The sequence below is a fragment of the Hermetia illucens genome, chromosome 2 (assembly GCF_905115235.1).
Source record: "Hermetia illucens chromosome 2, iHerIll2.2.curated.20191125, whole genome shotgun sequence".
NCBI lineage: Eukaryota > Metazoa > Arthropoda > Insecta > Diptera > Stratiomyidae > Hermetia > Hermetia illucens.
The window spans coordinates 141,690,961-141,713,601 of record NC_051850.1 but is presented as its reverse complement, the minus strand read 5'-3'; the positions used below and the strand labels follow the sequence as shown (position 1 = coordinate 141,713,601).

Here is a 22,641-nt window from a genome sequence, read left to right as displayed (position 1 = left end):
CTCGGGGAAGAATAAAATAAGCGCGTTAAATGTATTCGCTATCCCTTCACTGGCTTATGCATGCGGAATATTGCCGTGGACGAAGACCCATCTGGAAAACGTCCAGCGGCGGATACGGACAACTTTGTTCAAATTCCGAATGCATCACCCAAAGTCTGCCGTGGAGCGGATGAACCTGCCTCGTGACATCGGAGGTAGGGGAGTGGTTGGCGTGGCGGCACAACATCATCGCCAAGTCGACTCGCTGCGTGCCTATTTTTACAGCAAAGAGCAGGCGAGTCCCTTGCATGCGGCTGTCTGTAAGGCAGACTGTGGACTGACTTCACTTTACTTGAAGGATCGATCTTTGAATCCTCTGAGTGGGGTGAAGTCGGACCAAGAGCGGATCGATGAATGGAAGTCGAAGGCAATGCACGGTAAACACTTGAATTGTCTTTGGCAGCCATTTGTCGATTTGCATTTGTCGAACAGGTGGCTGTGTTCTGGGGAGCTCTTTGCTGAGACAGAGGGGTTCATCTGTGCCATTCAGAATGGCGTGGTCGCCACCCGAGCTTATAAAAAGCTCATCATGAAAGAACAGGTGGAGAACGACCAGTGCAGAATGTGTGGTTCGGCGTTAGAGACGTTGGACCATCTCATTTCTGGATGTACTGTTATGGTGTTATGGCACCGGTGCAATACATTACCAGGCATAATGCTGTATGTAAGGTTATCCATCAAAACCTTGCACACAAGCATGGGTTGATCACGGCAACATGCCCGGTTTAACGATATGAGCCGCAAGCAGTACATGATAGTTCTGCTTGCAGCATGTATTGGGACCGGCAAGTTCTGACTGATCGCCACACTCTACACAACAAGCCTGACGTACTGTTAGTTGACAAGACGGGTCGCTCCGCGTATATTATTGATGTTGCTATCCCCCATAATAGCAACATTGAACGGAAATACGTGGAGAAGAAGGTGAACTATGAGCCATTGGTTCGGGAAATCAAAGAAATTTGGCGTCTCGAATGGGTGGTTGTAGTTCCCATAATATCGTCAGCTACAGGTATTGTACCTAAATCACTCACGGCTTCCCTTGATGTCCTGGGATTTTCGCACAGTCTGGTTCAAACCATGCAGAAGTACACCATTCTGCATACGTGATCGATGTTGCGGGGAGTACTCGACGGATTCTCCCACTGACATCCCACCGGCCACCAGTATCAGTGCCCCTTTAGTTTTTAAGTAGGTAGGATCGTCCGAGCCTAAATGCTTGGCACTTAGTGCTAGTATTAGGTAAAATCGGGCATCTGCCGAGATTGTGATAACTCGGAAATAATAATCGTTGGCGCAACAATCCATATTGGATCAGGGTCTTGAAGTGTATTAGAGCACTTCATTCAAGATCGTAAAGGTACACCACAGTACACTGTGGGAGGCAATGTGGTCAGCATTGCGCTCGCCCGAGATTATTATCCTGATTGACTCAGGTACTGGTATCCGACGTCAAATCACGATCCAAATCCCACCTTCCGTACGACAGCCTTGTGCTCTAACCACTGAGCTATCTGGACATAGTTTACTAATAAGCGAGGTCATAGTACTTTCCTCGCCCTCCTTGTCTTCAAAGCGGACATTGCAACATTCTATAATAACACCCCTATCTATGTACCCGAATACTAGACTAAATCACCAAACGTCAATCTCTCCAAGACGCAGACTCTATTCTAGCATTGACCGACCTATCTCACTCCTCCGCTCTAGTTCCGAGTTCACTTTAAACCGATTTGATTCCGTCAACCGTAATATAACTACCTAATCCTGTAGAGTTCCTTTCCATGATTATGCATTCTGTCTTTCGTCTGGAGTACCACTCAAGGCTCTGTACTAGCACCCTAACTATTCCTATTTTTGATTAATATTTTTCCCCATTATTATTATTATTATTTCATACCCGCCGGAATGTGCTTTCTAGTAATCTAGGTAGTAGCTTGTCCGTTGGTGCCCGTTGAAGGAGCTGACCCTAAATGTCAGCAAATGCACTCGATGTCTTACTCGTTTAAGTCATCCCTAACATCCCTTTCATAGACAATCTCTATATTGCGCAGTGGAATTACTAGAATAAGTTTAAATTGCTTTCAGGTCCAAGAGACAATAATGTCCAAGCTTGATCGCCGCCGAAAAGGAGTGTTTGGTCCTCCTGTTGGCAAAAAGGTATTTTTTGCGACTTCCATTTTTTTTGTATAATTATTAAGTTTTATCGTATTTAGTGTATTGTATTTTGTGATGATGTGGCGATGCCTTCAAAGGACACGTATGGGTCGCAACCACCATTAGAGCTGCTACGACAATGGATGGATCATGGATATTGGTCGGATCTTAAAGATACTTCCAAATTGGAACTAATCGACCTGGTAATGTGATTTTTTTTTATTTACATTTTAAAGATTTTTTTTGCTCCATATATTGAACACCTACTTTATCGACTTTTCGCCGACATCGTTACTTACAGATATTCCTTGGTGCAATGGGTATCGTCGGTGGGAGCAACTACATATTTCCCCGACTCTATCGACACACATTTGTCGTTGCAGTTGATGGATTTGAGGACTCGACTCTCATACGAATTTTTAACACGATTGGTGATTGGCATTTCAGCAAGGACTACCCAGAGAAAGTAGCTTTATTGTCAAGGGTAACACTTATCTTATCATACTTTCTGCGAAAAGTTTTGGATCTGACATAATATGCACTGACATCATTTCAGGGATTAGCCGGGGCTCTCGTAGCAACCTACAGAAGCGCCATAAATTTGTTCCTTCCAACTCCCGCAAAGTCCCACTACACTTTCTCGCTGAGAGATGTATCTCGTGTACTGCAAGGCATTGTCCTAGTTCCAGCTAAACGTCTGCCGACACCTGAAAAACTAGGTAGATTGTGGGCGCATGAAACCTATCGGGTTTACTACGACAGGTAAGAGACGAAGGCAGATGAATGAGTTTGTAGATAAATTTATTACTTTTTCTGTTAAAAGGTTGATTGAAAAACGAGATCGCGAACTATTACTGCAACTTGTAAAAACTGCATGCAAGGAGCAGCTGCGTTTCACCCTGGAGCAGGCAATGGAGGACCGTATCGAGCCCGGCCAAGCTGTAACTGACAACGATTTAAGAAATATGTTCTTTGGCAACTACATGGAGCCGGATGCCGAACCGAAAATCTATGATGAAGTCGAGAATAATGAGAAACTGGAAAGAGTTATGAAGTATTACTTGAAGGAGTACAATTCCTTCTCGAATTCACCAATGGATTTGGTTCTGTTCCGATTTGCTATTGAACACGTTTCCAGGTAGTTATACAATTTTGATTTGAACAAAGGAAGGATACGTTCTCAAATTTCCTGTGTAATGCCCTCCCGACTTCTGAGGATTTTTCATTTATTACTGTGGAAGACTTTCAAAATGTTTACCTCCAGCTGTATCAAAACATTGAGCAGCATTACATTAACGAACAAGCTCTTCAAATAATTAACCTGGAACGTAACTTAATATGCTTCACACATTTTAGAGTATCACGTGTCTTGCAAATGCCCCGTGGTAATATCCTGATGGTGGGCTTGGGTGGCTCCGGACGAAGGAGCTCAGCAAAATTAGCTGCTAGTATAGCTGATGCTGAACTATTAACCATTCAAATTACCAAGACGTACTCGTCGGTTGAGTGGAGAGACGATATCAAGCGGATCCTAATGAAAGCAGGAATGGGAATGAAGCCGGCCGTTTTCTTGTTCAGTGATTCCCAAGTAAGCTCCGTCGTTTCTCCGAAAACAATATTGTTGTATTTATTGTTGAAGCATGATGTTCCCTGGAACTTGAGATATTGATTTCTCAGATTTCCGGGAGAAGACTTCATCCCAGCACGTTCCGTGTGATATTCATCGGAGCCTGTTATTTATTTCAGGTTGTTTATGAGTCTTTTGTTGAGGATATTAACGGCATACTCAACACTGGGGATTTGCCGAATTTGTACCAATCAGACGAAAAGGGTGTAATTCTCGACGCGATGCAAACAATAAGCAAACAACAGGTACGTATCATAGAAGATATTCGATTACAGGATAATAATAGCCATTTTTGCCTGGTTCTGTTTGAACAATTCATTTCAAAAGAAGAGTGTTGACCTTAGACAATCAAAAGAGTATTCCTTCAAACAAAGACGAGGTGAGAAGCTGTGAACGATCTGAATAAGTAGTTTTAAATCAAAAACGTTTCCTTCTGCAGAGCATTCCAAAACCTATGGAGAACGACGGGAGCTTTCCTTGTCCAGTTCCATTAAAACTCGCAGCTCATCATGGTAAAGTTTCAATGTCCAACCCCTCCGTAATGGGAAGAGAGCCTTTCCAACTTCCTCTCCATTGAAAATTCAACCTTTATCACAGTGATATCAAAATACCTCTCCTCCTAGAGGCACCATAACTATTTCAAAAGTCACTCCAACACTGTATGAATAGATGAGAGGGAGGACCTGCTCTTTCCCCTTCCATATCCTCCCCATATCCTTTCTCAATTCCTGGCCTAAATTCAGCTAAGGCTCCCGAGAGAAATTCAACTTCTATGTCTACCACAACCCTACTGCAGAATCTTCTGAAAATTTCTCATTACACGAGTTTTTGGCAAGGCACGTTATCGTGGTGGAAAAAACAATCGTCTGTTGCCCACAATTTGAAAAGTCCTGAAACTTTTTGATCAGACCTCGCATGTTATGGCATTCCTTATTTACGCGGTAACCTTAGTTGTTCAGGATAGTTTTCCAAATAGCAAACAAAACACGTCGGACCCTTCTGACAACCAGGTCAGAGTGAACACTGAAGCCATCCACAACAAAGCCCTCCGTAACACCTATAAAAGGAAATCGGTGCTGATATAAGCGGAGTAAACAGAAAACCTGGAGATTCGGCATGGAAAATAGCCTTTATACCTTTTTATGACCTTGAAGAACGTTATCATCCACCACAGCTCCACAAACATACTTGGCCCCAGTCGTAATAAAAGTCAGAAAGACTGGCTCGAAAATGAATGTAACCTAGCAATGGAACAGAGACACGCTGCATTCTGGACTATGCGACAATCTCGAAGAATGCGAGTAGGTACAAAGACCTATCACGAGTGGGGAAGCAACGCCACAGACAGAAAAATGAAGCCTAGAAAAACCAGAAAGTCGTAAAGTACAAAACTCAACGGGATGAAGCCGTATACATTTCGATGCTCATCCTGTCCAAGAAATCTGACTGGCGACCGTATGAGCATATTGAAACAATAGGGTGAGTATTTTGATGAACAGCTCAACGACCAGAATATCGACTAGTTAAAAGTTCCATCAGCCCGCAAACTGAAAACGACAGGCAAACGAGGCACTTCTGGAATGACAACTGTATCGAGGGTCCTCAGAATGCTCGCTTTCTCCAACATGAGCGGGAATTCCAGGATAATTTGGGCCTAAGCGAAATAAGATGGTGGGACTCTCGGCAATGTGCTTGAGTACCCTGGAAAGCCAAGTGGTAGTTGATGCAAATCCGGTGTCGGGTTACTTTTGATGACTACAACAAGGCCCGCTCTCTTTACCTGGGAACCGGTTTCTGACAGACTCCAGGTTAAGGAGCATCAAAATTGTACAATGTTACACACCAACGGAGACTTCCGATGCAATGGTAAAAGATGTTTTCGATGAGCAATTAAACGCGGGTCAGGGGAGTGGGGGTGATCTGAATGCCAAGGTGGGATCAACACCTTCCTGTGACATTTGGTGAGGAAACATGATCTTGACGACCGCAACGGTAATGGCGAGAAGTTCGTGGATTTCTGCGACTTCCACTACCATATCATCGGTGGCACACTGTTCGAGCATAGAGCCTGCAATAAGGTTAGTTGGGTTTCAACGCCATACGAGCAATTAAATCGATCACTTCGCGTAACAGGAGAGGCGTTAACATCGTCATTTCCGTTCATTTGTGTATTGCGCCGCCACTTCTCGCAGAGTTGGAGAGCTGTGACCTTGTAAATTCAACATCGACCGCTTGTACAACCCAAGCGTCGCTCGACAGTGGGAGAGCTATCTTGCGGATTGAACGGCAGATCTATTGAGTAACGCGCCTGAGAATATCGATATGCTTTGGGTTGCCATCAAAAATGCTCTCTTCTCGGGGGGTACGCAGGTCGTCGATCACAATCATAAGATTCGGCCGACTACGAAGTCGTGGAAGCGGATAGATAACCGGGGAGAAGGGCGCTCGAAATTCGATACCGAGCAAAATCATTAGAAGCTCAGCATAGTGTACGCCGTGACAAAAGAGAATTTGCTATTGCGCTAGTGAGGACAGATCTATTGAGTTACACGCCTGATAATATTGATGAGCATTGGGCTGCCATTAAAAATGCTCTTTTCTCGGGTGCTGCGCAGGTCGCTGGCCACGTCCTGACAGAGCGCCTTAATATCTGGCTGACTGTGGAGTCTTGGAAACAGATTGATGAACAGAAGAAGTTGAAGGCTCTGCTGATCGTTGCGAATGATAGCCGGCGTGACGCTCTCAAACTCCGACACCCAGTGAAATCCCGACAAGTTCAGCATAGTGTACGCTCTGGCAAAGGAGAAATTGCTATTGCACTGGTCAGCGCAATAGCCGCAGATCGCAATGACTTCAGAACTATACACCGTTTCACGAAAGAGCTTACATATGGTCGCAAATCTTTTGATGGTCCTATGAAGGACTTCAACGGTTGACTACTCATCCACGATGACGCGCAACCGAAGAGGTGGAAAGAATACTTCACCAGGGTACATGTCACCAGGGGTGTTGCACGCCGTTAATTAAAATTCAGTTCGGTCAGATCTCCACCAGTCACGGGGCAACGCTCTCCACCAAGTGCGACTGTAGTTTCTATAGCATAAGATGGGTCTGCAAGCCTTCGAGTTTTCCAGAAACCATCCGATTCCTTAAGAAAAAATAATTTCATGTGCTTTTTGGTTAAAATCTTGCGTTTTTCTTGACACGAGAGGCGAATTCCACCGCGTTTTTAGAGTCGGGACATTTGATTCCACTTCGTCTATGGTGTAATCTGCTATCAATAATAGTACTGAGGGGTTTAAATATGAAACCGGACCAAACTTCGCCCAGTCAATTTACTTAGCGTCCCTTCGCAAGCCTTTAAGAAGAGATTCAGATTATAAAATGTCGAGCTGTTTGCACGCCCTCCATCCTGAATTTCTCGGTGTCAGCCGATATCAAGAATCTTGTCCCATCCCTCACAAAATGCACCGTTGCCGTCAGCTTACCTCGGTTTGAACTACATACGCCTTTTTTGAGGGTTCAGGCGGTAGGCTTCTGGTGATCAACATTTGGCTTATTAAATATATTGCACTTTTTGTCCTTGAACCCTTACATTGCCATATACCCTGCAATTTAGGGCTTCTATACTAGTACGGTAATAATATCCTGAGCAACAGTCAAGGCGCACATGAACTGCTGCGCATTGCCATCAGCATTTCTGGGGACGGTGGAAGCAGACGGTGAATGGCATCACCGCTGGATCATCATTTAGACCAACATAGGATACGTCGCCTTTTTCAGCCCCGTAAAGGCTCTCTATTCATGAAAAAGCGGAAAGACACGATATTTATTTGGAGTTCTTTATCCTTTAATACCTGGCACTTAATTAAGAAAATTTGAGGAGAACTGGTCTCTGCATGACTTGCCTTCCACACTGTTTCATATCTCCGGGGAAAGTTTGCCACTACTCGAATTACCATCCAGCAGTGTTACCTGCAGATGACGCCTAGCCACCTTGCTGAAGTTCACGCAGTTGAACGGCCCCTGTTGCTTTGCTTTCCGTTGAAGTAAAGGCTTGGTTTCTATAATACTGTTCATTTAACTTCTTTTGCTAATGACACTGGTAAATAAATCTGCAAAGATCTGAAACTTAGTTCCGTCCTTTTCATCTCCCTATCGACCTTACCAGATTCTCCACTTTCGACAAGCTTGCGTAGCATGTAGATAGTTTTCTAGTACTGGCTTTTGAGAAAATAATTTTTTGCTAAATTCCCAGTAGCAACCACTGGCTCCTTTTATAGTTTTATTTCAGGTGAGCCCTTGTCAACGGTTTCGAAGTAAGTATACTGTAGCCGAAATTCGGTATACTCATCTTGACGAAAATGGTTCCTGGGCTGGAAACGAAGAATATATCTACCTTTTCACTATCGGAATCGCAATCAAGTTTACTATAGGGATCTTGGGATGTCTGCTGGTTGGAGGGATGGGGCTCGACCTACTATGATGCCCTTCTCAAAAATCCACGCTTGATCGCAAAAGAATGAAACCTACCTTGGCTAGCTCATTTAAAACCAAAAATGCCCACGGAATCCTCTTACTCGGCACTAAGCTCCCCTTTAGTCGCAGAGCTCCGGTGAATGCTGCCCCACTTTGGTATGGGGTCGTTTCAGCACCTTTGAAGGCGCAGGGAAAATAGTCCTTTAGTTGTTGCATCTGCTCACCCAGTTCCATTGCCGCTAAAACATAATCAACAGTCAAGTGGATCCCTGTTAGTTAGATAGACCCACTCTCCGAACACACTCAAGGTGTCAGCTTCCGGTGCCGAACAGGAAGAGGTTCTGATAAATTTGTGTGATTCTTTTTCTATGGCGCTAGCGCCCAATTCAAGTAGACTACCAGTCCCCTATCCCGAAAAATACCAAGCAATTATAACATTGGGAACCAGACCGTCTACTTCGACAGCACCATCAAATCAAACCTATCCATCTCCGGCAACAACAAAACCGTGCACAGGTCTGAAGGTGCCTGATCGATGTATCCCAATTCCTCCAAATTCTTATTGCCTATTCCAGGAATGAAATTTTTATTGTAATAGTGAGATAATAGGCATATTTTTCACTTTGGACCCAAGGTTTACAACATGACATTTTATGTAAGTAGTAAAAAAAGATCTTGTCCTCTTTTATAAATTGCAGGACAAAAGAATCGACCCATCACCGATGGCAATGTATGCATTCTTCATTGAACGCGTGCGTGAACAGCTCCATATGGCACTGGCATTTTCCCCGATTGGCGATTCATTCAAAGAGAGGCTGAGGATGTTTCCCTCATTAGTTAATTGCTGCACTATAGACTGGTATGAACCGTTCCTCCCCACTGGTCAAATTGTTCATAATGTCAAATTTTAGGTTTACTTCGTGGCCCAATGATGCTCTAGTGCGAGTAGCAGAAACCTTCGTTTACTCAATGAATCTTAGCGGGCGGGAAGAAATCAAGGAAGACTCCGCTTTGGATGCGAATGCAGACGTAACGTCTAACAAAATGGTTTTGACAGATCTCGAGCAGTCACTAGTTGAAATGGTTATGCACTTCCATGTAACTGTTCAGGATGCTAGCGAAAAGTGTTATAGAGAATTGTCCCGGAAGAACTATGTAACTCCGACCTCCTATTTGGAACTTATGAAGTGCCTGAAAAGTTCTTACAAAAAGAAATACGATGAGATAACTTTAATGCGTGATAGGTAAGCCTTTTTTCCACTGATTGGAAATACACGCTCGACAAATAAAATATATTTCAGATACACAACTGGTTTGGATAAGCTGGACTATGCTGCGGGCCAGGTTGGACTCATGCAACAGAACCTTTACGATTTACAGCCTCAACTTAAGAAGCTTTCCGAAGAAACAGAACAGATTATGGTGAAAATCGAGCGTGATACGGCTGAAGCTGAAAAGAAGAAAGAGGTCGTTGGAGCTGACGAAGCCGCTGCCAATGAAGCTGCAGCTGCAGCCCAAGCTATCAAGGACGATTGTGAAAGTGATTTGCAGGAAGCTATCCCTGCACTCGAGGCTGCACTAGATGCCTTGAATACCCTGAAAGCTGCTGACATAACATTCGTTAAATCTATGAAAAATCCTCCGTATGGAGTCAAACTAGTCTTGGAAGCTGTATGTGTCATGAAAGGAATCAAACCAGAACGGAAACCAGATGCTTGTAAGGACTTGACTTATTCAATTAATTTCAATATTGTCAACGAATTCAACAAACCAATTACCTAAAATTCCCTTATTCAAACTCCAGCCGGCCGAATGATTGACGATTACTGGGGATCGTCACAACGAATGCTTGGCGACATGAAGTTCCTGGAATCTTTACAAACTTTCGACAAGGACAACATAAATCCTGCAATAATGAAGAAAATCAGAGACAAGTAACTGACTTTCCTAGACTCATTCAAACTACTAAATTTAAATCTATGCAAATGCTCCTGTACTTGCTGTCGTTTCTTTTTCAACTCCATTTAGATACATTTCGGACCGTGATTTCGTTCCTGAAAAGATACGTAGTGCATCGACTGCCTGCGAAGGATTATGTAAATGGGTACGTGCAATGGACGTCTACGACCGTGTCGCGAAAATTGTAGCACCGAAAAAGATCGCCCTCGGAGCAGCCGAAGACGAACTTGCCCAACAAATGGAAAAATTAAATGCAAAACGTGCTGAACTTCAGAAGATTTACGATAAATTGCAAAAACTCAATGACTTTTTTGCGGAAAAATCGCGAGAGAAGAAAGGTCTCGAGGATGAAATTGACAATTGCGAGAAGAAGCTCAACAGGTGGGTGGTGTGGATATTGTTAAGCTGGCGACATCAGCAGGGAAGCGATAGATTGGTAGAGTGATACGGTATGAAAGAGACGTTTTTGATACCCCATTGTAATAAGATGGAAATTTTAAGCACTCCTCACTGCCGGTGACAAGAATTGACTCCAGAATAATGGAGCTAAGATTCCATTGAGTGTAGCTACGTTTCTGTTGAATATTTTCAAACTCCTGAAACTATTTAATTCATAGTCCAGGATTCTCGTGCTGCTCTATCAAAATAAACTCAGCCATCCCTTACTCCCATTATTGAAGGACAATTCAAACAACATTCTACCCTCCACGCATCGCTGCACGCTGACATACCTTTCTGTGTCAATTTCCCTAAAACATTTTCATTGTACAGAGCGGAAAAACTTTTGGGCGGACTCGGAGGCGAGAAAACCCGCTGGTCGGAAAATGCGAAAACTTTGCATGCATCCTTGCACAACGTAATCGGCGATGTTCTGTTGGCAGCTGGCTGTATTGCATATTTGGGTTTCTTTACAACCGAGGTTAGTAGCGAACTTTCGAGTCAATCAAAAATGAAATTTGCAAGTCAATGTTGTAAAATGTGCAACAGCGAAACGCTCAACTTTTCCGAATGCCAAACGAGTGATTGTTGGGTGATTCTCATTTTCATCCTATTTTCAGTATCGAGTTAATATTTTGGAGAACTGGAACAAACTTTGCATCGAGAAGAATATCCCGTGCTCGGAAAAGTTTTCCTTGGCAACGACACTTGGCACGCCCATGCAGATTCGTGCTTGGTCTTTAGCTGGATTGCCCTCAGATAATTTCTCAATTGAAAATGGAATAATTGTGACGAACGCTAATCGATATCCGTTGATGATTGATCCTCAAGGTAATTACTTGGCTTCTTTTGAATTTGTTTTTAGTTTCTTCGTCATTCTAATTTGGTCGTTACTGTGTAAGTAATTGATTAAAATGAAGCCAAAGTTGGCTTTTATTTATTTAACTCACCCGGTGAAAATAGCCGAACTGTACCATTGTTCCTAGTTTTATTTACAGTAAGCTTGAAGGATAGAAATTTGAAGGTCAAATTTTAAGATACCCTACTCTTCGGTCCAGCTCGGCCGACTACCTCTTAAGCAAAATAAGTTTTAGAAGATTGAAAGGCAGTAAAATTACCCACTATCACCACACTGATAAACTCTGGAAAATGCAAAACAGCAGACTATAGGAGAAAAGAGCACTCATCGAGCAAATCACAAGATAGTAGAAGTAGATGTCCTTTTTCGAGGAAGGAAGATGAGATGCATTTACACACAAAGTGCCAGAGTCCTATCTCAAGCAAACTATCGGCTAAAACACCCATCAAGAGCGTCTAACTCGGAACCGTTTGACACATTACCTCACTGCAGGCCTTTTTAGTATAAAAGCAAAATCCTGTCGTTGAGGGAGCGTCCCCTACTCTAGCATCTCCCCAATCCATCTCCCTCCCCTTTTAGAATGCTTTGGGTGTCCTCGCTCTACAGCATGACCTCAACTATGATTTCCAGCGAGAGCTGACACTATTCCATCGAAAAGTGATTCCAATGGTGCTCCCACCTTCTGCAGAAGAAAAAGGTCTGACAGGGATCATCCAGCACATCCTTGAAATGAATGTCGGCAGGCGACCGTAATCTCCCGATTATGTGTGCAGGTAAGATTGAAAATACCCACGTCCGCTAAGCAGCTCGGCTAGGTAATAGTCAATCTCAGCATGGTGTGGATTAAACCACGGCTGCACGTCTTTGATGAGATACTTGGCCCATCTCTCTCTCGATTCTCTCTCCCAAGATTGCTACCACAGAGTACGGGCTCTCTCTTCACAATCGACAGCCTCCTTATTTCCCTTGCCTTTTCTGAGGTATATAAGCCTCCGCTCGGCAGCATGTAGAACGATCTTAATAACTCTTGCTGCCACCATTACTGTTAGCTCCGAGGCGATAAGGCACATAACTCGCAGAGCCCCTCGTATTTGTACTTACGGTAGGTGCTTGCGATACTTAGTGAAGGTGTCAGCCCATACTTGGGAATCGTAAAGAAGGACGGACTGAAAAGCATTCATCAGCAAGCCACACCTCCTGAATAAGGAGCACGTTGAAGATCAGCCGGCTAATCGCAGTCTTTTCTGCGATGTTGCGAATCTGCTCAAAGAACCTCGTCTTTATGCCCGTCATGATGCCGAAGTATTTCGCTGCTGGCTTTTACAAGTTTGTACATTTTTTTTCTTGTTGCTTATTGGTCTCATCACCAAATCATTGTATTTTGTTGGTTTGTTATGGTTGTCGGTCGACCTTATTCCGCGCCTGGGATAATTTAAATATCAAATTTGACTTTAATGGGGGAATATCGTTTCTTTCGCTCACTTCTTATAAATCAAACTATGGGAAAGGGAGGGGAGTTCCGGAGTTCCTTCCTTCTTCCGTTGACGGCACTCCTCGCTACTGGCGTACTCGTAAACCTGGAAGAGTGCCTGCTGTTCCAGCCGTCTTGAGACATTGCATCCTCCTCTTGATCGTCGCGGGACAATTGTACATAACCCCGTTACTAGGGGCCGCACTTAAAAACGGGGCCGGTGCTCCGCAAAATTAATTCCTCTCTGTTTGGTGTCTGGCGGGGTTAATTTACTGTTCCCGGGAACTTCTTCGACTCGACTGACAACTCGGAGGGGGATGCGCCCGTGCACCCGGACGCCGAAAGGACTTTTAGGGTTGCCTGTGGGAAAATAAAGAAAAGGAATTATAGCCCGGGAGTGGCCCCATTCATTCCAATCCCTATCCAAGGTAAATTTTTAATTTTGTAGAAAAATACTATGGTAAAGTTGCCGTCTTTCAAAGTAGGATCGAAAGTAGAAAATAATAATGCAATCTTTCAATATAGGATCCCTTTTTTCCTTCCTTTTTTCCAAAAAAACGAAAGTGTAATTACCGAATAATTATAACTAATGAGCCTTTACATTGGGGTATACACCACCGTCACCCAAAGTGTGCATAGAGATACTTCCCTTCAACGGACAAGCAAAGTACTTCCAAGACTTGGCTTTACAAAAAAGCTCGAAATAGTCAGAAGCCGGCAAGATTCCACACCCACCGGCTTTGGGGGATGTCAGTACATACTCAGGACAAGTACCAACAAAGAAGTTGCCTCAACCAATTCCCTACGCCGTTTAAATACACAATTTTCGCCAACATCAATATTCAGACTTTGGATGAGATGTTGATAGGTTATTTGTTTACCGCATTTAATTATTGCTTCACCCACTTTTCCATGCAGTTAGCTGTGTGGAACGAACGTATCTAACGTAAAGTTCCTGCGGAGTTCACAGCCCACTGCCTATGTTTCGCCTAACGCGCTCCTTTTTTATTTCTATATATTTTGATTGTAATAAGTTCATGGTTTCACCAACCTAAGTAGGAAGGACTGTGGGAACCCTGTGCTTGGTTCGGACAACAACTTTGGTATTCTCCAGAGGTAGGAATCTATGTTCAGCCATCCCATCTTCTTACTCGCCACATCATCATTCCCAGCGCACGCAACCGTACATGCGGTAGCCAGTGCTACAACATCATCCTCCTATCCGACCAGATGCTAGTCTATCAGGTATTTCGGTCTCGTAGAGAAGGGCATGGTCGTTTAAATAGTCCCTCATTATCCACAATAAGTAGCCTGGACTATTAAACTATTTTCCAGTGCCTCAAGCATGTGGGCACTACCTTGCAGAATTGAAAGCGTTTCCAATGTTTAGGGTCACAAGGAACACTACTCGCCGACAGTGACGACTATGCGTCTTAGCCAGTTTCACTGCTTGAATCACCTCTCTAATCGCATCAATTGTGGATTGCTCCGCTCTGAAACCATATTGTTTTGGTGAGTAGTCTTCCCGCAGCACATATTGCGTCAGTCAGTCGTAGCTTCATGATCTTTCCAAGCAGCTTCTTGTCAGTGTCCAAAATGTCCGATATGCTGAGCGCACCTCGGGTGGTCGCCTTTGCTCTTGCTTATCAGCACAAGTTTTTCAACCTTCCAGCTGAGGGTAAAAACACCGGTTGTCAAAAACGCATTGGATGCGCTAGGTAATTTCAACACTTCGCTGGAAATACGATCGTGTCCTGGTGTTTTTTTGTCCTTCATGGGCAAAACTGCCTCTTCTATTTCCTTCACAGTGAAGAGTGGGCAGTCATCAGTGCTCATTCCCTCATTGACAACGTCAACTCGGATGGAATGGCCTAGAAAAAGGGCCTGCACGATTCAACTCGTTTTTCGGTAATTAGCTTATACCCAAAGCGCCATGGCTCTCTTTTAGGCCGGACGCAAGTTGAGACGCCACCACGGTGAGGTGACGTGACTATTTGTGAAACAACGAAATGAATGGCGTGCCGCTGCTTGAAAGCGCCAGTGAAATGCAAAGGTTTGGATTCATGTCGCGATTTTCACTAGTGACTGCGACCTGTGTCGAGTGAACATTGCTCATGAATTGCTTAATTATAGTTTTTATATTTTTTATTAGAAAATTAGCCACTTGCCATAATTTTTTTTTAATAAATGTTTTTCGAAAGGCTTCTAGAGAATAATGTTGCAATCGATATTCATGCAAAATTCGATATTCATAATAGGAATTAGATTTATAACTTCAAAAACAATCACTATATGTATTTAAGCAGGAATCCCGTGAAACGCACTTCAACTTTCGCTCAAGCTGCTCGCAGCTCATTTCAAGTCCTGCTTTTCTGAGTCACCCCACGCCACCGTGCATCACACTGCGTCTCAACAAACGCTCGACCTTAACGTTGCTCCCTTCTGTCTTTTAATTTCGTAACGGAGTTCCTTTTTCCCTCTCTTATATCCTACGAAACTAAGGGTCACCTCGTCTTAGCCTCTTCCACGCTGAACAATCCACCGAAGTTTGAGGCAGTTCCTCCGTAGGCTTGCAATTTAAATTCACCAGTACACAGGTAATTTCCCTGGACGTAGTTTCCTTTTAGGAGTCGATGCATTACAATCTGCGGTGATGAGGCCCTTTTTGAATGAAGTAGCGATTCGGTTGCAGTTGTTTTCTCTGCACCTGGGTTTTTTTGCTAATTTACTCCTCTTGAGGTAGCTTTGGCAAATTTTCCGAAGTCGATTTTCCTAATATTCCACCCGGTAGATGTTAGCTGGACGTTAGAACATTGTGAGGAGCCATTTGCAACATTGAAAGGAGCTTACTGATGATCACTGACAGTGAAATTCCTTATATCGTTGAACCGCTGACACTAAGGACTCCGTAGTAAAGCTTACATCACGGATAGTTCCCTTAAAACCAATACTTCGGAATTTCGGAGTTATACCCATGTTTAGGGGAATAAGTCCTGTCTTGACGGCCATCTCCAAAATCTGTGTCCCTTTAATATCTGGTTGAGGCATGCCATTGGAGTACTCTGACGGTAAAGTCTCCTCCGACTAGACCTTTCCTTCTGTGTTTCTAATCTCGTCTTCCAAAGTGGCGAGCCAATTTCGAAAAGCAGTGTGAGGTCGTTTCCGTACTATGAGCCCAAATAAAGCATTCTCCTCGACCATTACGTACTCGCTAGTTAACCGCAGTACCGCGATGATGGCAACAGTGCCAGATGGATCGGCATCCCACGATAGTGAGCTCCCATCTCGCGGGGAAGCAACAAGTGAGCTCTTCTTTCTTGCACCATCTGCCATCAGGTCGTGACCAGTTGTACTCCTATGCATATTCGTTTGCAGAATGTGGATCAGAATTTCTCTTTCTGCAACTCTTCTTTGAAAACCTGGCACCACCCGTCACTAGAACATTAGTCACATCTACTTCCGGCCGACCGCGATCCTTGCAAAAGACATGACATTTTATAGACCCACAATTTGTCGCTTTGGGTCCGGGTTCGCTGCACTTTTAACAAAAAACAAGTCGGGAAACCGGAAGCTAGACGCTTCAGGTATGAAAGGTTTTGTGTATTTCTTTTATAAAGAGATTTGGGTGTGCATTTGTCCCATTGGCATGTAGCACGTAAAATATGCATATATTATGCGAAAATATCCACTTTCAAGTGATATTGACATTCATAGTCTTGAATTTGCAGAGAAGCGACAGTTTTGACCTAGTATAACTTTGTTAGTAATAGTGCGATTTTCGCCAAATTCCGCAAAATCATGCTCTATGTTGTAGCCTACATTGCTGCATTCCGTGATTCTAGGGGGAACTTAAGGGGGGTTTTCCCGTCAATTACTAAAAATTATAATTATGTACTCTTATTAACTTTATTTGAACAGGTATCGATATGGAGGGTATTTCGGAGCCTAGGCACTATATAGTGGCAGCCCCCTGATTTTTTCCAGATTTTTCGGTTTGGTAGTTCACTGAGAATGGGTTCGTTAAAAAAATGACCACTTTCAACCCCCCGCACTCCCCACCTTTTCAGCAAAAGTCAAAACTAATACCGGCTTCGAAAAGTACTAGCCGAGACCTTTAATTTGATACCCCACATGACTATATTTGATGAAAAAAAATTTACACCCCTCTTTTGCATGTATGGAGACCCCCCCTTAAATTCGTAGTAAGAGGATGTAACTCACTATATGCGTGAGCGTTCACAGTTCCCACCTTTCTACCAAATTTGGTGTCAATCACTATAACCGTCTCCGAGAAAAATGCGTGTGACGGACAGACAGACAGACAGACAGACAGACAGACAGACAGACAGACAGATGGACAGACAGACAGACAGTAAACCGATTTTAATAAGGTTTTGTTTTACAAACAAAACCTTAAAAATGGGTCTGTCCTGTCCTTTGCAAGCCCCAGCTATATGCCCGTATGCCCAATACTTAAAACAGCAGGTTTGAACTGCCTTTCGCCTTATTCTACAAAAGATCCACTCGATATTTGTTTTCCCGCAATGAAGAAGTTGTCCCGCTATCAATTTTTGTTCTACGGAGTTGACCGACGTAACTCTCACCTCAAACTTGATCACACCTGGGTAAATCCTTTTCGTCGCTTCCACGGCTTCCGTGTTAGTGAGAGAATTCAGATTCCTTACTTCAAGGATGCACATGGGTTCTAGGCTGGAAACTATTGCTTTCGTGGCAAGAATGTCCTGAACTGTTTCGTAGAATGTACTGTCCTTATGGATCTTGAATTCAAGCTCGACAAGCATATAGCCAGCTCCAGCCAGTTTAACATTTCTCGATTTTCCTTCTTTCAGCTTGACGAGATTGACTTCTGAGCGTGGTTTGCCCCTTCTTTGACGCTGATGATGTCGTCGCCATCGACTTGGACTTTGCTACAGTGAAGTCCCTGCAGTCACTATTCAACTAATGTTGTTGTTGTAGAATTTTCTCCTTTCTTCGACGTCGCTTGGTCCGTTTGGTTATTGACCACACGGAATTCTTCTTGATGCGTCAGTGTTTGCAGTTCCACGCTGTTTTCCCCGCCTTCTTTTGTTGATTGTCTGTTTCCCCTCTGGCGGACGGAGGGTGCTGCATTTTTCATATCTATGGAGATATTTCACTGGACAATAGTAGCAGCCTTCGTTTTGCTTAGGACCACCCCGCACTTTATGAGAATTCTCATCCAAAACAGAACCGTAGAGATCTTTTGGATGAGGTGCATCCTCTCTGGTAAGATAACTGGCGTTTTCGCCTGGCGGGCGTTGGTGAATCTTTTCTCCCGACAAGACAGTGTGACGCAGCTCAGAGCTTGCCATCTTTTCTCACGGCCCTTTTTCTAAACTCGAATTCTCTCCTTTTTTGCCGCCATGGCCCTTACCCTCTTCGGTGTCACTCCCTTTTACTGATCGCCTTTACTGGTCGCCTTCGCCGTTGTTACATTGGGCCTTTCTACTTTTTCAGTAGGCGACTATCGTAACTTCGCGCTACTTGCCGAAGGAATTTACGGTGGAGTCTCCCATTTTAACTATTACCGGTTTTGTTATCATAATTAATGTTGGTGCTGCTGTGGTTGATGTTGTCGTTGTAGTGTGGATCCCAGCCGCAAGTCAATATCTCCGCTAGAAAGTGCAGTCGCCTTAAATAATAGCCATGATTGGTTACGCTAGCAAGGAAGTCACACGTGGTTTGACACAAATGCTTATGAAAATTTATGTTCAGAGCTTTCCGTGTGCGGCCGTACCCTTAGCTAACTGAGTGCATGCAGCCTTGATTGGTTTGCACAATAATAGCCACTAAATTAGCAAGTAACATTTAGGAAAGGGGTATAAGTTTCCTTAATTTTGAAGTCCAATTACCATTGAAAACTTTTATGCTGAAGGATTCGTCACTTAAAAACACACATATTTTGAAATATTTTTTCTACACAAATATTCAGTAGAACTTAACTCACATAAAGAGCAATAGCGCTAGTCCTAATAGTTTACCAATTATCAAAACAATTTTCAGGACAAGCGAACAAATGGGTGAAGAACATGGAGAGAAACAACAACCTTAAAGTTATAAAACAAACTGATGAAAACTATATGCGCGTAGTGGAACTCGCCATAAGGTATGGTCATCCCGTCCTGCTAGAAAATGTCGGTAAGTTACCTCGCAGTAATTCAATCCAAAATCATTCAAAAGTTTAAACAATATTTATGGTTGACTTTCAGGCGAATCTATCGATTCCAACCTATTTTCTGTCCTTGAACGCAACGTTATTAAGCACAAAGGAGCATATTATATCAAGTTTGGTGATGGTATGATTGAATACAACAGCAACTTCATGTTTTATATTACAACTTGTTTGAGAAACCCACATTATCTCCCAGAGACAGTGGTCATGGTAAGTGCGTCCTTCTAAAGAATTATATAGTAAATAGGCTTGAATCCTGCTCTACCCAGAAAGTAACAAAGGTTTTGATAGGCACCAAGTTATCGTAATCGGCCAACGGTCCCTCTCAAATCAGAGTCCCCATCGAAGTTTAAGTCCCCCCATCGCAGTCTGAGTCCCTATCGAAGTCTGAGTCTCTATCGAAGTCTGAGTCCCTATCGAAGTCAAAGTCCCCCCTGACGTTTCCACCATATATTTCAGCCCAAAATCCTGCACCGATTCTGATTGTACATCTCGGGTTGTTCTTCCTATGATGTCAATATCGTCAGCCTAGGGCCAGTAGTTGGGTGGACTTAAACAAGATAGTGCTTTTTCTCTCATTTACCCCAGGATCACGGACCACTTTTTCCAGGGTCATGTTAAAAAGGGTGCATTATAAGGTATCTCCTTATCCGTTGATGATCTCGAATGGTCTTCCAGACGAGAGAGAGAGAAAATTCGGTAACCTGACGAAATTGGAAGGACTGACTAGGCTGACCCTAACCAATACTTAGGCGAACCTTGATACTAAATTCATGCTCCCCTGTAGTCGAATAGATCGTAAGTGCTACGTGGTTCTGTGACAACTGTTGAGTTCGATTTGGCGCTACATCGGTTCCCACTTTTTTCCGCCTAAAACAAATTATGTTGTCGTTGCGTGCATGTAATTTCAATTCAATTTTCATCTGTTTGCAATAGACTATATTAACTATACAGTATAACATATTGCATCGTTAACCTCTCGTGGCTGTGTAATTATTATGGCTACTTCCTCGCTGATTTATGGCACACTGTGTGCTATTTGAAAAGAATCGCTTCAAGTTTTTAGACCGCAATGGATACCTAATGCGATTCAACTTTTACATCAGCACACGGTGACTTTAGCATCGATTTAACATGCAGTCTCAAAATTACCAATTCTGCTCTCTCAAGCTGCTGCTTGATCGAGAGCCAGCGTAGCCTCGGCTTCTGAGACGCCGCTGACTGGCTCTGCTTATAACCTGCCGGCGACTGCAGCCAACATTCCAGTACGTCTGTAAAAGATCGTACCAGCCTGACGACGTCCGCAAACCAACTTAAAAATTGCCATCCACCCGCAGGATATGTTCCCTACTCAGCATCAGCTGCGCTACGCAGTCCTACTATCGCTGCATTTGCACTACCGAACACTTCCTCTTGCGTATCATCGGCACCCACCACTACTGAACCACAAGCCTTTCCGACCACATGTCACTCAAGCGGTCCCCAGTTGAACATTGCCTCGCCACCAAAACAACTGTTTGTATCGAGGCTAACTTTGTTTGTCACCTCTCTCATGTGCGAAGATGACGAAGGATGGCTCTCCTATCGTCCAATCTTCCTTTCGGCCACAAGGGGCCTTCGTCTAGCCTTATCAGAGGACTAAGCTTCGTGAAAATTTCCGGCCCGCCTGTTTGCCTCTCCCAACTTAGTTGATTATCAAAACTTTACACAGTTGTATCAAAATGTAGGGGGTCTAAGGACCAAGCTGTCGAATTTCAAACTGCCATCACCATTTCTAAAACTTGGTTGGATAACAAGCTTTTAGATTCCGAACTCCCCGAAAATTACTCTGTCTTTCGTTGTGACAAAGAGTACGCTGCGTTTGGCAAGGGAAGCGGCGGAGGTGCCCTAATAGCTGTTAAGTCCCTCTCTGTACCGAAATCGTCTTTTCCTCCTCCACCTACGACTCTGTCACCATGCGAGTCATCATATCCTGTGTGTATTTTCCACGCTTAGTAGCCCCCTTCTCTGTACAGATTATCAGAAGTCCTAATCGTTTTGTTCCCCTCACTTCCTTTAATCCTCTGTGGCGACTTCAAACTTCCTATGCTCTCCTGGCCTATTACTCTTGGCCTTCCCTCCCTCCCTTATAACTCCAGCCACCCCTTTCCTTTATCCACTTTCATACCCTCCTGTCCCACCCTCCTGTCTAGAAACCACTTAGACCGCGTTGTCTTTCCGAATCCCCTCATGGCACCTCTTACGTTGCCCCTGACGCCCACCATCCTGTTCTTGAGTTCGATGCTCAGATATCTCGACTCCACCCCCCAATTGCGCGAAAACCTACCAAATTCAACTTTCGGAAAGGTACGACCCCATTTACGCTACACGACGCGACGCAGCCACACACTGCACTACCTATCATATCTTGATTTGGAGTTGTATACAGTGATACACACTTGAACGACACTGCACGAGGCGACATTCAGCCACACGATGCGACGCGGCCGAGTTGCCTGGCCGAGAATATTTTACAGTGTCATTTCCATATAATGAACTCAGTTGACGGCTACGATTTTTCAATTTGGGTTTGTATCCACCTGTTAAAATGTCAAAAGATGTAGTAGTTTTCAGTTGACTGCCGCGCTAATGCAATATACGCATGCCGCGCCGCGGCAGTTGTGCTGAATGTACTGTCGCGTAGTGTATATGGGATCGTCCCCTCCTCTCCCCATTACCGAGTCACCAAGCACCCAACACTTACTTTTACATTTTATCTAATCTTCCTCCCTGTTACGTACCCTCCTCTCCTAACTGCTTACGTTCTGACCCTATCTGGTCCACCACTGAAATCCACAAAAAACTTCGTCAAACACACACTTCCAGGAGGAAGTGACTGGCTTAGTTATTTTTTAAAACTCTGTGTTCCTTGGTCAAATCCTTAATACGTAAGTCCAGAAACGAATATCTGGCCAGTGTTGAAGACGCCGAAACTTGCCCCCAGTTAACCCCTTCCGTCCATTAAATTCTCTAGTTCCTCAGCTAACTCCCTCCAACTGTCTTGTGATTTAATCTGCCGCTTCTTTTCCTCAGTCTGTGTTCTCTCTCCGTACTCCTCTTTCTTCCCACTAATGAATGTAGCCTGCTCCGCATCGCTCACCATTCCCTTTCTTACTCCTCTCGTTGTCGACTACCTTATTAGCAAACTTGATTCCAATGCCGGCTACGACGGTCTTCGAAACCTCTTTCAGTCAATCAATCTCCCTTATCCTATTCCTTATTTTCAACAAAAGCCTGGAATAGAATCATTTCCTCGGCTTATGGAAAGAGGCTCTCATCATCCCCATTCATAAAAGTGGCGATTATACGCACGTTTGTCGAGAATTACCGTCCCATTTCCCTCCTCTCCTCCTTTTCTAAAA

General features: G+C 43.9%; 1 protein-coding gene across 1 annotated transcript in view; it reads left to right on the top strand.

Moving 5' to 3' along the window:
- LOC119650366 (dynein heavy chain 3, axonemal) overlaps positions 1-22,641 on the top strand; it is a 104,562-nt gene that overhangs the window by 63,282 nt on the left and 18,639 nt on the right. The window contains exons 31-46 of the mRNA XM_038053061.1: positions 2,128-2,199; positions 2,256-2,399; positions 2,498-2,680; positions 2,753-2,958; positions 3,020-3,334; positions 3,553-3,784; positions 3,943-4,068; positions 9,001-9,161; positions 9,214-9,546; positions 9,604-10,019; positions 10,107-10,236; positions 10,331-10,642; positions 11,033-11,180; positions 11,320-11,530; positions 19,072-19,206; positions 19,278-19,450. Of these exons, the coding sequence (XP_037908989.1) occupies positions 2,128-2,199; positions 2,256-2,399; positions 2,498-2,680; positions 2,753-2,958; positions 3,020-3,334; positions 3,553-3,784; positions 3,943-4,068; positions 9,001-9,161; positions 9,214-9,546; positions 9,604-10,019; positions 10,107-10,236; positions 10,331-10,642; positions 11,033-11,180; positions 11,320-11,530; positions 19,072-19,206; positions 19,278-19,450 (3,297 nt within the window). The remainder of the gene's footprint in view (positions 1-2,127; positions 2,200-2,255; positions 2,400-2,497; positions 2,681-2,752; positions 2,959-3,019; positions 3,335-3,552; positions 3,785-3,942; positions 4,069-9,000; positions 9,162-9,213; positions 9,547-9,603; positions 10,020-10,106; positions 10,237-10,330; positions 10,643-11,032; positions 11,181-11,319; positions 11,531-19,071; positions 19,207-19,277; positions 19,451-22,641) is intronic.